Genomic DNA, 14798 nt, shown 5'->3' on the forward strand with positions numbered 1-14798 from the left:
CTGTCCTCGGGAGCCAAAAAATCTTACCACGTTATATTTGAAACTGCGTTATATCGAACTTGCTCTGATCAGCTGGAGTGCGCAGCCGCCCCCCCCTCCCCCAGAGCACTGCTTTACTATGTTATATCCAAATTTGTCTTATATCAGGGTAGAAGCGTACTTCAATTCTCCATGCCACTGCTGCACATTTGGTTGCTAGCAACAATTGTGTTCATCTGGCTGCTAGGAGGAATTGTATCATCAGTGGATCCTTCCTCAAATCAATAACCTCCTTTAGATAGTAACTTAATAGAGTCAGTGTGGGTTCTGTGGGTTGGTAGCATAATTTTAGTTATCCTGAAAGTTCTATTTATTATTTTACCCCAAAGTATCTCAGGGCATTCCACCACATATGCAGAAAGGTCCCTATTCCTTCACATCCTCTCCAGAATTTGAGAGTCTCTTTTGTTCATATTTTCTTCAGCTTAAATAGAATGAGATACCATTGATAAAGCATTCTGTGGTAAAATTTTCCTTAATAGTTACACAAATAAATGAGGCTTTGGCCTTCCTCCACACACTTGTTTCAAAGTCAGATCTGCTTTTAGATCCTTTCCCCATTTCCCTCCCAATCTTCTGTTCTAGATCCATCAGTAACAATATATTACACACCATGCAGAGATCAGGCTCTTTGAGGTGGCCTTTCTTGTAATTAGTATTTCTATCCTCGTTTTGATGGTCTCCTGAAACTTGGGCTTCCTACATGGGATATGATATTAGACTTTAGTTGCAAATAAGCCAAAATCGGCATATTATTTTCTAAGAACTCATGGAGAATATTGTTTGGAACATCTGTATTAAACTATGAACCCTCTGTTGTACTGTGAGTGAAGATTTTAGCACTAACAACGAGGAGTCCTTGTGGCACCTCAGAGACCAACAAATTAATCTGGGCATAAGCTTTCATGGGCTAACTTCCACTTCATCAGATGCATGGAGTGAAATATACAGTAGGCAGATATAAATATACAGCACATGAAAAGATGGGAGTTGTCTTACCAAGTGGGGAGTCAATGCTAATGAGGCCAATTCAATCAGAGTGGATGTGGTCCATTCCCAAAAGTGAACAAGAACGTGTGACTACCCAAATCTGAACTTGTATGAGGTAAGCCTATTGCATTGCATTCCAGACAGCTTCCCTGCCCACGAAACATGCTTGACACCTTTTTGAAGGACTATTACTGAGAAATCATCAAGACTGCAATCTGAGGCCGACAATTTTGCTTGTCTTAACTGCTAGCTCACCTCCCTCTTCCCCTGGAACAATGGTTTATCTATGGGGGGAGTAGCATGGGAGAGGAAATTCTCAGCAAGGTACATGGCAGAAAGACAGAGACCTTACTTAAGAGCAAATGTCTGCTCTATGCAGGTGGTGTGACCATTGCCAAACGTAAGGACTAGCAGAAGAGAGCAGCCAGGAGGGAGTCTGCCCAGCCTGAAATGTTTACAACCTAAGACTCTCAGAAGGAGTGAGATCAGATGTGAGTAGGATACTTCTCAGGACTTCAGTTGCTTTCAAAAATCTAACTCTCGAGTGCTTTAATAGTAAAGTTTCTGTGGTTAAGAAATTCTCTTGCTAAGCTTGTGTTCCTTCTATTCCACCATATTGTCTCTAAAGGTGTTAAACTAGAAGCTGAGTGATCACAGCCTTGGTGGAGCATGTATACGTGACTGGGGGGCTCGGCGGGTGTCATATGGGGTCTAGGATGGCTAGATGGTGGCATATCAGATTCTGAGGAAAGGAGTCAGATGTGACCAAGGGTATGCCAAATGGTCTTATAGCCAGAAACCGTGATTAGACTCTATCCCAGACCCAGCTGGCTTAAAGGATGTGGGACCCAAACACCGTGTCCACTTTTGTGCTAGGCCAAGTTGTAACAGTATTTAATTTCCATAATTCTACCATTGAAGAACAGCTGGCCAATGGTTGTATAACCCTTTTCTTCCTATACTATTGAAATATTTTCAGTGGTATGTAGACTGCAATTTCCTGAAAGAATTTATATGGAAGAGCACCTTGTATTTCTTGTTCAAAGGCTTGTGACAGGACTGTTAAGGTCATTGTGCTATTTCATTATGGATACTTGGATCTCCGTTTGCAAAAATTCTATTACCATTACAATAGTTTTTGATTCCTGAGTTAACTTTCGCTTATTCTTTGACTTGCTGTTACACACACACAGAACAATCTACACTGATGTACTGCAAGCTTTAAAAACATAAACCAAGTTGCAATCTACAAAGCTTTAAAACTCTCCACCATTACTTCTCTTTCACCAACTGTAGTCCAACTTACCCCAGCTGTCCATCTGGAAGTTGCGTTCTCTTCCCTGAATGAAATTCGGAGTTCTTTTGCCCGTAGAGGAGGAGTAATTGATCTTCCTGGAGATGCAGAAGGAGTTGCTAAGGGTGTGGTGCGAAGACTGGATCTCAAAATAGACTGCAGAGTAATTCCAGGGAAACCAGAAGCAGCAGCAGCAGATGTGGCCAAAGCTTTAGCTCTCTATGTAAAGGAACAAACATCTTAATTTGATATTTGACCTGAAGACTGCATGCAAAGTGTCAATTCCATGGAATGTCACTGCTGCACTAGCTGCGCGAACTGGCATTGAAAGATGGGTCATGAAAATTATTATGGAAAGTAATCTGTATGAAGAGATTTTTAAGACTGAGTATGTAATTCAGAACAAAGACAAGTATGGTCACAACAAAGAAGTACAAAACGAATGGCACCAAGTAGCTAAATGAAAAATTCCTTCACACTTTCATTATTCAACAGAGAGAGATTCAAATATGGCACCAAACTGTAAACAAAACAAAAGTGTGTAAGAATAATAAAATAATGGCACTTACCGTCTAAGATATTGTTGAGGCCATGAGGTTAATGAAGTTCACAAACAGACTGACATTTATATGCATAAAAACATCTACAGTTACAGTAGACGGCAGAAGAAAATATAAGGGATATAAGCCATCAGGCTTAGGAGTTTATGCCAAACTAATTAGTAGAGGCTAAAATAAACTTCCCCTAAGGGCTAGTTATTCCATAACTGGCATAAGTAGTATTTGGACATGTTGACGTTCCCCATTTCAGCACTCTTGCCCGCACTTCAATAAAAATAAATTTGTTTTATAAAACTATTTGGTAAAGGATAAACTGTTAATAGATAATTTTATCATTTTGTAATACTCCTCTCCTTAAATCTGTTATCCACATATTGCTTCTAATGGAACTAGGCATATACAAATAAAATGCATATATGGGTGATCCAACAATTCAATACCTACATGCTTGTCATTGTGCTCTGTGGGGTGGTTTTTTCCATAAAAGAAATTTAAAAATATTTTAAGTTTAGCAATTCTACATACCTTAACCACAAGAGGAGTCTCCAACAAATTAAACTCTGATGCTCTTGAAATGTTCGTGTGCAATATGGCGCTCCGTGAGTTTGACTGTAATGGGCTGGATATAGTACATGAAGTAGAAGCTCTACATAGTGTCTGCCAATTACTCTCAAATGAGGGAGAACACAGAGGAACAGGACGAACCACCAAATCCAGCAATCTGCCAAGATTTAAATGAGGATATTGATATAATAGCCATCACAGAAACTTGGTGGAATGAGGATGATCAATGGGACACAGTAATACCAGGGTACAAAATGTATCGGAAGGATAGAACAGGTCGTGCTGGTTGGAGAGTGGCACTATATGTGAAAGAAAAAGTAGAATCAAATGAAAGAAAAATCTTAAAAGAACCAAACTACCATAGAATCTCTATGTATAGTATTTTCATGCTTCATACTATAGACCAGCTGACCAGGATGGTGATAGTGACTGTGAAACGCTCAGGGAGATTAGAGATGCTGTAAAAATAAAAAACTCAATAATAAGAGATTTCAACTATCCCCATATTGACTGGATCCATGTCACCTCAGGACGGGATGCAGAGATAAAGTTTCTTAACACCTTAAATGACTGCTTCTTGGAGCAGGTAGTCTGGGAAGAGGAGAAGCAATTCTTGATTTAGTCTTAAGTGGAGCACAGGATCTGGTCCAAGAGGTGAATATAGCTGGACCGCTTGGTAATAGTGACCATAATATAATTAAATTTAAACATCTCTGTGGCAGGGAAAACACTACAGCAGCCCAACACTGTAGCATTTAATTTCAGAAAAGGGGACTACACACCAATGAGGAAGTTAAATAGAAATTAAAAAGGTACACTGCCAAAAGTGAAATCCTGCAAGCTGCACCAAAACTTTTTAAAGACACCATAATAGAGGCTCAACTTAAAATGTATACTCTAAATTTAAAAAAATAGTGAGAGAACCAAAAAAGTGACACCATGGCTAAACAATGTAGAAGCAGCAGTGAGAAACAAAAAGGCATCCTTTAAAAAGTGGAAGTTAAATCCTAGTGAAGAAATAGAAAGGAGCATAAACTCTGGCAAGTGAAGTGTAAAAATACAATTAGGAAGGTCTTTTTTTTTTTTTTTTTTTGAAGAACAGCTAGCCAAAGATTCAAAAAGTAATAGCAAGATTTTTTTTTTTTTTCCAAGTACAGCAGAAGCAGGAAGCCTGTTAAACAACCAGTTGGGCCACTGGAGCATCGAGATGCTAAAGGAGCACTCAAGGACAATAAAGCCATTGTGGAGAAACTAAAATAATGCTTTGCATCGATCTTCACAGTTGAGGATGTGAGGGAGATTCTCAAACATGAGCCAGTGCAATTGTCCCAGATTGAGGTGTCATTAGAGGAGGGTTTGGAACAAATTGATAAACTAAACAGTAATAAGTCATCAGGATCAGATGGTATTCACACAAGTGTTCTGAAGGCACTCAAATGTGAAAGTGCAGAACTAACTGTGGTTTGTAACCTATCATTTAAATCAGCTTCTGTACCAAATGACTGCAGGATAGCTAATGTGACACCAATTTTTAAGAAGGGCTCCAGAGGGTCTACAGGCTGGTAAGCCTGATTTCAAGGCAAACTGGTTGAAACTATAGTAAAGAACAAAATCGTCTAACACATAGATGAACACAATTTGTTGAGTCAACATGGTTTTTGTAAAGGGAAATCAGGCTTCAATCTACTAGAATTCTTTGAGGGAGGTCAACAAGCATATGGACAAGGGGGATCCAGTGAATATAGTGTCCTTAGATTTTCAGAAAGCCTTTGACAAGGTCCCTCACCAAAGGCTCTTAAGCAAAGTAAGCTATCATGGGATAAGAGGAAAGGTTCTCTCATGGATTGGTAACTGGTTAAAAGATAGGAAACAAAGGGTAGGAATAAATGGTCAGTTTTCAGAATGGAGAGGGTAAGCAGTGGTGTCCTGCAGGGGTCTGTACTAGGACCAGTTCTATTCAACACATTCATAAATCATCTGGAAAATGGAACAACAGTGAGGTGGCAAAATTTGCAGACAATACAAACCTACTCAAGATAGTTAAGTCAAAAGCAGACTGCAAAGAGCTACCAAAGGATCTCACAAAACTTGGTGACTGGGCAACAAAATGGCAGATGAAATTCAATGTGGATAAATGCAAAGTAATGCCCATTGAAAAACATAACCCCAACCATACATATAAAATAATAGGGTCTAAATAAGCTGTTACCACTCAAGAAAGAGACCTTGGAGTTATTATGGATAATTCTCTGAAAACATCCACTCAATGTGCAGTGGTAGTCAAAAAAGCAAACCATGTTGGGAATTATTAAAAAAGGAATAGATAATAAGACAGAAAATATATTGCAGCTATATAAATCCATGGTATGCCCACATCTTGAATACTGCATGCAGATGTGGTCGCCACATCTCAAAAAAGATATATTGGAATTGGAAAAGATTCAGAAAAGGGCAACAAAAATTATTAGAGATATAGAACAGCTCCTGTATGAGGATAAGACGACTGGGACTTTTTATCTTAGAAAAGAGATGACGAAGGGGGGGATTTGATAGAGGTCTATAAAATCGTGACTGGTGTGGAGAAAGTAAATCCGGAAATGTTATTTACTACTCCTCATAACACAAGAACTAGGGATCACCAAAATGAAATTAATAGGCAGCAGGTATAAAACATACAAAAGGAAGTTTGTTTGTTTTTTCCACACAACACAAAGTCAACCTGTGGAACTCCTTACCAAAGGATGTTGTGAAGGCCAAGACTATAACAGGGTTGAAAAAAGAACTAGATAAATTCACGGAGGATAGGGTTCATCAATGTCCTTAGCCTCTGTTTGCCAGAAGTGGGAATGAGCGACTAGGGATGGATCACTTGAAGATTACCTGTTGTGTTCATTCTCTCTGGGCACCTGGCTTCAGCTACTGTCAGAAGACAGGATAATGGGCTAAATGAACCTTTGGTCTGACCCAGTATGGCTGTTCTATGTTCTTACTTTAAATTTAAAATGTGAAAACAGAAAATTAAGTTGCTTTCCTATAAGCTGATCTGACAGTTTACAAGATGTGACCTGATTAGAATATTTTCATCTCTACATTCTGAATTATTACAGCTTCCTTAATAGTGTGCAACACGCAACTACACACCAAGGAGGCCTAACTAGATATTGCCTCCATTCCATTTTGTTTCTTTATCAATTAGAAAAAAAAAATCTCACAACTTTGGCAGGCAGCTGTGTGGGAATGTATTAAATGATCCCTCCCGAGAAAAAAGTGTTTGTAGGAAGAAATTCCACTTCTCCAAAGGCAACAATGTAGCATTAAATATCCACTCGTGAATTACAAATCCACAACATTCATTAAACAGGCTCATTAGAAAACATTTTTTTTTTTAAAGATAACAGGTAAGGTTCCAATCATCTAGCTACAGCAGTTATACTGCCCAACTTTTAGCTGTGCACATTACCCAACATCCTATAACGACCCGTCTAAAACATTCTCAAAGTTTCTCCTATATTACTGTTAATTGTTTGCATTACATTAGCACCTAGAAGACTCCACTGAGACTGACTCTCCACTGTGAAAAGGCAGTCAGTCTCTGCACCAAAGCATTTACAATCTAAACTGAAGAAAGAGAAATATTGCCCCCATTTTACAAATGGGAACTGAAGCACAGAGAGACAGTGAATGTAACCCAGCGCTCCTGAATGCCAGTCTAGCTTTAAGCACAAGACAATCCTCTCTCTGTACTGAGTCTCTCCTTTTCCTCCCCTTCCCTCCAAACCTTACATTCTCTATCTCCTTTCATCCTCTTATTCTTCTTCCTATTCTCACAAGCCCAGTTCCTTCATCTGCATCCTCTTCACATCCATGACATACTACACTCTGGCCCCACCCTTTATCTTTCCCCTTTCTCCTCCCCTCTACCAGCCCCCCTTTCTCCAATCTCTGTCTTCTTCTTCCCATATGTGGCAATCTGAAGAATATGTCAATGCTTTAAATTTGAGTGCATCTCAAAGAGCTGACTGACAAATCTGCCTCTAAGCAAATTAAAGAGAGAGATCTTATTCAGTTCTGAGCAAGAGGAAATAAAGGTATGAACTGAACCATCAGAGAAAAGGATGCTCCTTGGCAGTCAGATGATTAAAAGAAGAGGTTGGAACTATTTTAACCTATAGTATTGATACTGAGCTTACGACCTAGTACTACATGAAAAATATTTATTCTAGTTACTTGAGAATTCAAAAATAAATTTTGTCTTTTCTACGTTTTCTTCATTTTATTGTTCCTTTGCATTTTGTATTCATTTTTTAAATCATGATCGCTGTGGAAAGACTGATAAAGTTTGTGAATCATGTTAACAATTTAATGTTTATCTACAAAGACCACCCCTGTCACTAGTGTATCCACAGTATTTTGTAAATAAAGATGACAAATTATCTTCCCATTAACACTGGCATAAATACAGTACAAAGCTGTTGACTGAGAATCACTCCAAATTTATACCGCTGTGTCAGAGCAAATTTTAACCCAGAGGTTTAAACATTATGAGGTTTTTTCCAGAGATTACAGAACTAAATAACAAAAATGAGAAATGTTATGAACAGAAAAGGCTAAAAACCAAGGAATAGAATAGTTATGAAGACAACAAACTAAGGGCTTGTCCACATGGGACATTACTGCGTGGCAAGCCTTCTATTAACCACTTCCTTACAAGAGAGCCCTTAGGTAAAACTGAAGGTACTTACACTGAGAATGGAAACTGCTCAATAATTCAGCATACCCCACACCCACTCTAAATACTTAGTTCGAAGATGTACTATACCTGGAACTTTTATGTGAAGACTTTGTAACTGGAGTACCAACAAATGGATCAGGTAATTCTGTATCAGGGAAAGGCAGTGCCATAGGTGGTAGTTCTTCAGTTCTAGGACTGCAAATGAAAGAAGAACATAATTGACTACTACCTGTAGTTTCTGTGAGTGGGTTATTTGGATTAAAGATTATTATAGCTGGAGCTAGTTGCCTCTAGTTAAAGTTGCCCAACACTTCTGATTAGAACACCCCACTTTCCAATTGCTTATAATATATCCAAACTAACTATCTGGGCTGAAAGGAGGCAGATGTCCTTTGAAAAAAAATAGTATTTCATCATGTAATTAAAGAACAACAATGCAGATGCACAAGGGAGCTGAATTAAGGTTCACAGGGAACCTTAAAACTGGCATTTCCTAACTTTTGAGTGTTTGACTCTGCAAACTTAAGTTTCTTTTAACTTAACAAATAAACAACTACATTTTCAGATGAGGATTTAGAAGGAGAAAGCCAGAAGTCAGATATGCAAAACAGACAGACTATACTTCCCACAACCTTAAATCCCCGAAACTGACATTTTCACCTTTGTCTACAAGAAGTGAGGGTTAATGGACTCCAAAACAGTTATCAATACAAGAATTTGTCAGTGCATGTATCACAAGTTCCTAAGAAGACAACTCAGCCTACGTCTACACTACAGCATAAAATCGAAATAACTAAAACCGGTTTTATAAAACCAATATTATAAAATTGATTTTATGCGTCCACACTAGGACACATTAATTCGGTGGTGTGTGTCCATGGTCCGAGGCTAGCATCGATTTCTGGAGCGGTGCACTGTGGGTAGCTACTGTAAAATGATGAGGCCAATAACTTCGATTTCCGTCCACACTAACCCTAAATTGATATAGTAATATCGATTTTAGCGTTACTCCTCTCGTTGGGGAGGAGTACAGAAATTGATTTTAAGAGCCCTTAAAATCGATTTAAAGTGTGTTGTAGTGTGGACGGGTACAGCGTTAAATCGATTTAACTGCGCAGTGTGGACCAGGCATCGGACACCATTAATTTCCATAACTTGAATCTGTCTTGTAACAAAGTAGTCATTTCTCGCACTACATTGTCCCTTTCCTTTGTGTCCTAGTAGTTTGAACAGCAATTTCACATAGTAACATAGGTGTTCTTACCTATTATATTGTGAGAAATCACTTTTCTGTTCATTTCCCATCCAGACCTCTCCAATTTTAGACAGGACATTATTAATGAAAGTTGCTCTTGTAAGCACATTCCCTGCAGTAGTTTGTTTTGCCACAGTTGACAATGGCTTGGGTCTCGAAACTAAAAATGAAAGGGGAAGGAAAAAAAAAAATCAAATCTCCGAACACTAACCAAGAGAAATTAATCATTCATGGATTCTTAAACAAAACTCACCTTCTCTCAGAATTGAAGAAGATAAGTGGTAAGGCTTGGCCCTCTCTACAGCCAGCTTCCTTTGCACTCTAGGAAGGATCTTTCCAAACTGGTCTAATATAGAATTTCTGGCAACTGATCTCTCTCTTAAACGAGGATCACGATCATTCTAATGAACAAACAATTAAAAGCACATCAGATAATTCTTAACAAATGTTTGTTAAATACAATTAATTGACATATTTGCAGCATCTTAAGAAATGCTGAGGGTATTTAAGTTTGTGTCTGATTTTTATACATATTAGACACACAGAGGATCAAATTCCACCCTTCAATCCAGACTATATATTTTCTTTTTCTTTCCTCCTTTGAAGTGTGCGACGATTGCTCATAATGCCTGGAAAGTAGGGCAACTCTCAGTGAAGCAAAAGGCACATTACATACACATTACCCGGCGTGTTTGTGTGTATTTTAATATACACACAAAAACTCGCATTTCTTAGTCATACATTTTGGCTAAGCAGTTTGAGAATTACAGTTTAAGCTAATGCATGTTTTATTTTTTTAAACCTAATATAAATCAGAGTTACAATGCAAGTGCATGCTGCTTTCCGTAGGAGGCAGTTAGCTCTGGACTAGCGAATCAGAAAAGGGAACACTAGCCATCAATCTCAATAAGCCTCCCATACTGGGTACAGATAAGGGTTAAAATATGTAACAAGTCTGCCAGAAGCAGAGATCAGATAACTTTCCCAAAAGCAAAAACTCCAAGATACTGTGTGCAGAAGCCTAATGGCAGAACTACGTAGTTTGAACACCTTTGTAGCACTGAGATCTACTGAAATTTTTCATTTGTGCAGATATATAAAAAACAATAGGATCTATCCCTTAGAATTAAATTATACAGATTACTGCAAATACAGAATGTGTTTGTTCTGTAACACTTAATTTTATCTAAAACTATTTTCTGAATTAATTTGTGTCTGAAAAGTACTTTAAGTGTTAAATTTTGCTGAAATTTCATGTTGGGCAATTTATTCTAAATATTTAAAAGAATGGTATAAAAGAACATTTTAAAACATACAGTATATGTTAAAAGTGCATGCACTAAGTATTTTTACAGCATGCTACCAATTAACATTCAGTGAAATGATACATAATACATCTACCTCACCCTAGCAGAATTTGAAGCTTACCACGAGATTAACTTTCAGTGACTGATTCAACTGTAATGCAGGGATGTAATTGGCACGCTGTAGATGGTGGACTAAAAGGAATTCATGATTCTGGATACCAGCACTGGTTTGCAAAAACTTCTCTAAACATTCCTAAGAGAAACAAAATGGTTTAGAGTTCTGCCTCCTTTTACCAAACAAATGATTAAGATTTCATTCTTGCCCATGCTTACTTGTTCAGTATCTGTGAATGGTAGTTTCAACAAATCTTCCATTAGTCCCATCTCTTGACAGACTTCATACATGTGTTTCAACAACTCTTCTACATTTAACCTGGTGGAGTGCTGCTGCAGTAGACTCCAAGCCTCCACCATACACCTGAAATTAATTTTTGAAATGCAGAGGAGGATTAACACTTCGATCAACAATTTTAATGAAGCAAGAGATACACGACTTGTGTTAAAAAAGAACACTAAAAGATTGAATAAAATACACAATAAAAGCCAAAATCTGTTGTCTAGTTTTTTTTATAGTTTTCATAATATAACAGATTAATCAGGATATATTTTCTATTTCTTTACCTATTATACAATAAAACAGTGAGGTGAAGTGCAACTTCACTGCTACTTGACATTGATGGCTTCATCATCTGTATGTATCTGAGGGCTCGTCTGTGCTCTCCTTGGCACATCAAGGCTTGAATAATTTTCATATGTTGCCAAGACATTGTTTTGATTGTAGCTGGATGAAATAGAAGGGCCAATGAACTCTGCAGAAGTTAGAAATGAAAGTTATTAAAACAACCAACACGCTCACCTCTTCCAACAAAAAAGTCTGAAACTTCCCAAGTGAAAAACATATTTCAGGTGCATTTACAACATTAGAAGTAGTACGTTTATATTTAAAACATATATTTGTCCTTCAGTCTAATTTAATAAAGTAATTGGACAGAAGACAGATTCAGTTAACCACATAATAGGATTTCAGGTTCAAATGAACAACTTATAAGTTCCCCGGTTCAGAAAAACCCTGTATGTCATCTAAACTGCTAGTGACACCACCCATAATTTTATGCACATATGATTGCAACCAAATGAAATTATCAAAATTTCACTGATCGTACTATGCACTTTATTCACTAGTCATTTCAATACTTCTGTTTGGCTTTCAGCTGATTGTTTCTTGGGCTGCACTTTGTTTAATTCTTGACAATTTGGTCTCAGTCTCTGGAGGCAGCAGTGAGAATATCCTTTTAAAACTATTCATTGAGGATAGATTGGAAATTTGCTCTTTTCACTTCTTAGCAGTTGCTATATAAATTATTCTACCAAACTTGAAAAGCATACTATATTAGCTATAATATCACAGGTAAGGAATTAAAGTATTAAAAACTAACCCAATTTAAATCTGCATTGGGTTTAAAAGTCACTTTTACAGAGTTTTGCCTCATTTCTTGGTGCAGAGTCCTCAGCTATATTTTAAAACATTTAAATCTGCATAAAACCATCTTTGGAAATTTGCTCAAGAGCTTTCATGAATCAGGTAGCTAGTTAAATTCAAACATGTGTAAAGTTGACTACAACTGGGTTCTATTCCATTTTAAATTAAATTAGAATATAATCAGACTTCAGATACAATTTATTGTTGCTTTGTTTCCATTTAATTTATGCATTAACAATATTTCAATACTAAAAGTTCTAGCCCTTTATCTCCCTTGACTGGCGATCAGATGATCAAAGTTTATCTTGAGACCATAATGTTGCATCTTTATATATGTCTTAAGTAAATGATTTACCTCATAGTCATTGTGATCCAAAAGCCAAAAACCTTGAACAAGTCTAACCAGACCCCAAGGAATAGCAAAGGCAGTTGGGAAAGAGTCAAATGAAGTCTCTGTTTTGTTTGGAAAGGAATGCATGATATCTAGCAGCAAATAAATTGTCTGACAGTAAGTACTTGATTAAGGCTAATAACTTTTCAAGAAGGAAAGTTTCTTACATATATTTAGGGAAGGTAACAACAAAAATAAGTATTACACAGCAGAAAATAGTTGCCTTGCAATTTTCAGCCCACTGTAACCCAACAAGCCAGGTTTTAATCCCAAACCTGCATTCTGAATTAACATAAAAACCTATATTTGATTTATAAGTATTGAAAGAAGCTGTAATATTTTCCCATTTTAGTAAAAGAAGACTACTGCACAAGTCTGGAATGGTAGTGTTACTGTGATGGAGCAGGGATTTGCACTCCTAATTGTAATAAATATAGGACCCCTGCTTTGTGATAAAACTAATGAGCAAAAGCTGCTCTTACCCAACTTCACATAAGGAAATAATCCTGTACTTCTATTAAGAGAAACTGCTATGGAATTCTGGATAGCCTCACCGTTACTTGAAAAATAGTCAAGGTAAAGGAGCCAGTTATACAAATATGTTGTAGATAGGACTTAACCATATCTCGATGACTGAGCTAATGCTTCAGACACCAATGCTTTCGAACAGGGACACAGTTACAAGTTTTAACCATACTGTGATCAAGTTCCTGGACTTAAAAATACAGCAGAACCTCAGCTACACCAACATCAGCGTTATAAACTGACCCAGTCAACCACACACCTCATTTGGAACCGGGAGTACACAATCAGTAGCAAAAAGCCAAAAAATAAAAAGGCAAATACAGTACAGTACTATGTTAAACGTAAACTACTAAAAAAAATTAAGGGAAAGCAGCATTTTTCTTCTGCATAGTAAAGTTTGAAAGCTATATTAATTCAATGTTCAATTGTAAACTTTTAAAGGAACAACCGTAATATTTTGTTCAGAGTTACAAACATTTCAGAGTTACAAACAACCTCCATTTCCAAGGTGTTTGTAACTCTGGGGTTCTACTGTAACACTAAATTCAGAGAATAGAATTAGAGAATAAAAATTAAATATGAATGAGAAAGCCTTCCCACCATGCCATAAACAAAAAAAAAATTCACTTGGATTGTAAAGAACCTGTGCATCATGTGTTTTGCTAGTTTCTACCTTCTCCCTCTGATCAGTGTATAATTATTTAGTTAACAGATTAAAACAACTGAGGTGTGGAGTCACTGTGTCTAAAATCCAAACTGTCCCCTCCGACCTAGGTTAAGTAACACACAAAGCTTGGCAAAAGCAAATGTTCCATATATTTAGCAGCTTGAAAATCAAGCATTTTCTCCATCACATTCTCCTTTTTCTGGGTAATATTCCATGTGCCTGCATTTTCAATAGAACAGAGGCAAACATTGTTTCTTGTGCTGGAGAATCGCTGATTTCAGCAAGAATGTGTACTTCTGTAAACAGTGTTAGGTAACTATTGCTGCTTCAGAGCACAGAGAATTCTCATTATTTTGGTGCAGGCATCACATCCTAAGAATAACTTCACTTATTTGCCACAGAATCACATTGTTTTAATGAAGCCATTAAAATGAAAAATCTAAAGTATAATAAAGGAAACAATTATTCCATTACAATTTAATCCTAAATTTATGCTCATTCTTTTAAATGTGAATATATTGCGTGGTTACATCTTCAGTCTCTCTCAACATTGTCAAAAGGATACAATTGCATGTTTGTAAGTTTCTTCAATATTTTGTAACAAATAAAGATCAAGCAGTGCCTGTGATGAAAAAAGAAAAATTAACCAAATAATTTGTAAAGTCATTATTTTTTGCCTTTTTAAGAAGTCTTACTTACATGCAAGCTAGCAGGGGGATATTTCCCAGTTCCTCCTTCATCTCTTCGCCACAATTTCTCAACTTGATCTCCAAACTGGGAAAGCAGTCCATCAATCATCAGGCAATCGGCATTCCATTTCCCTCTGCAATTGAAGAGGGCATGGATTTTGATAGTGTAAAAACCGTGCGATAATTCCAATTTGTCATGAAAACTCGTTTACCAATTGAAGAAAATCCAACCAAATTTATCTGGT

General features: G+C 37.1%; 1 protein-coding gene across 1 annotated transcript in view; it reads right to left on the reverse strand.

The window, feature by feature from the left end:
* AHCTF1 (AT-hook containing transcription factor 1) overlaps positions 1–14798 on the reverse strand; it is an 87453-nt gene that overhangs the window by 24761 nt on the left and 47894 nt on the right. Inside the window, exons 18-28 of the mRNA XM_030557045.1 lie at positions 14564–14687; positions 14430–14486; positions 12637–12783; positions 11423–11610; positions 11075–11219; positions 10863–10994; positions 9688–9835; positions 9444–9594; positions 8267–8374; positions 3409–3604; positions 2336–2542 (exon numbers count right to left, since the gene is read on the reverse strand). Of these exons, the coding sequence (XP_030412905.1) occupies positions 2336–2542; positions 3409–3604; positions 8267–8374; positions 9444–9594; positions 9688–9835; positions 10863–10994; positions 11075–11219; positions 11423–11610; positions 12637–12783; positions 14430–14486; positions 14564–14687 (1603 nt within the window). The remainder of the gene's footprint in view (positions 1–2335; positions 2543–3408; positions 3605–8266; positions 8375–9443; positions 9595–9687; positions 9836–10862; positions 10995–11074; positions 11220–11422; positions 11611–12636; positions 12784–14429; positions 14487–14563; positions 14688–14798) is intronic.

The sequence above is a fragment of the Gopherus evgoodei genome, chromosome 3 (assembly GCF_007399415.2).
Source record: "Gopherus evgoodei ecotype Sinaloan lineage chromosome 3, rGopEvg1_v1.p, whole genome shotgun sequence".
Taxonomy (NCBI): domain Eukaryota; kingdom Metazoa; phylum Chordata; order Testudines; family Testudinidae; genus Gopherus; species Gopherus evgoodei.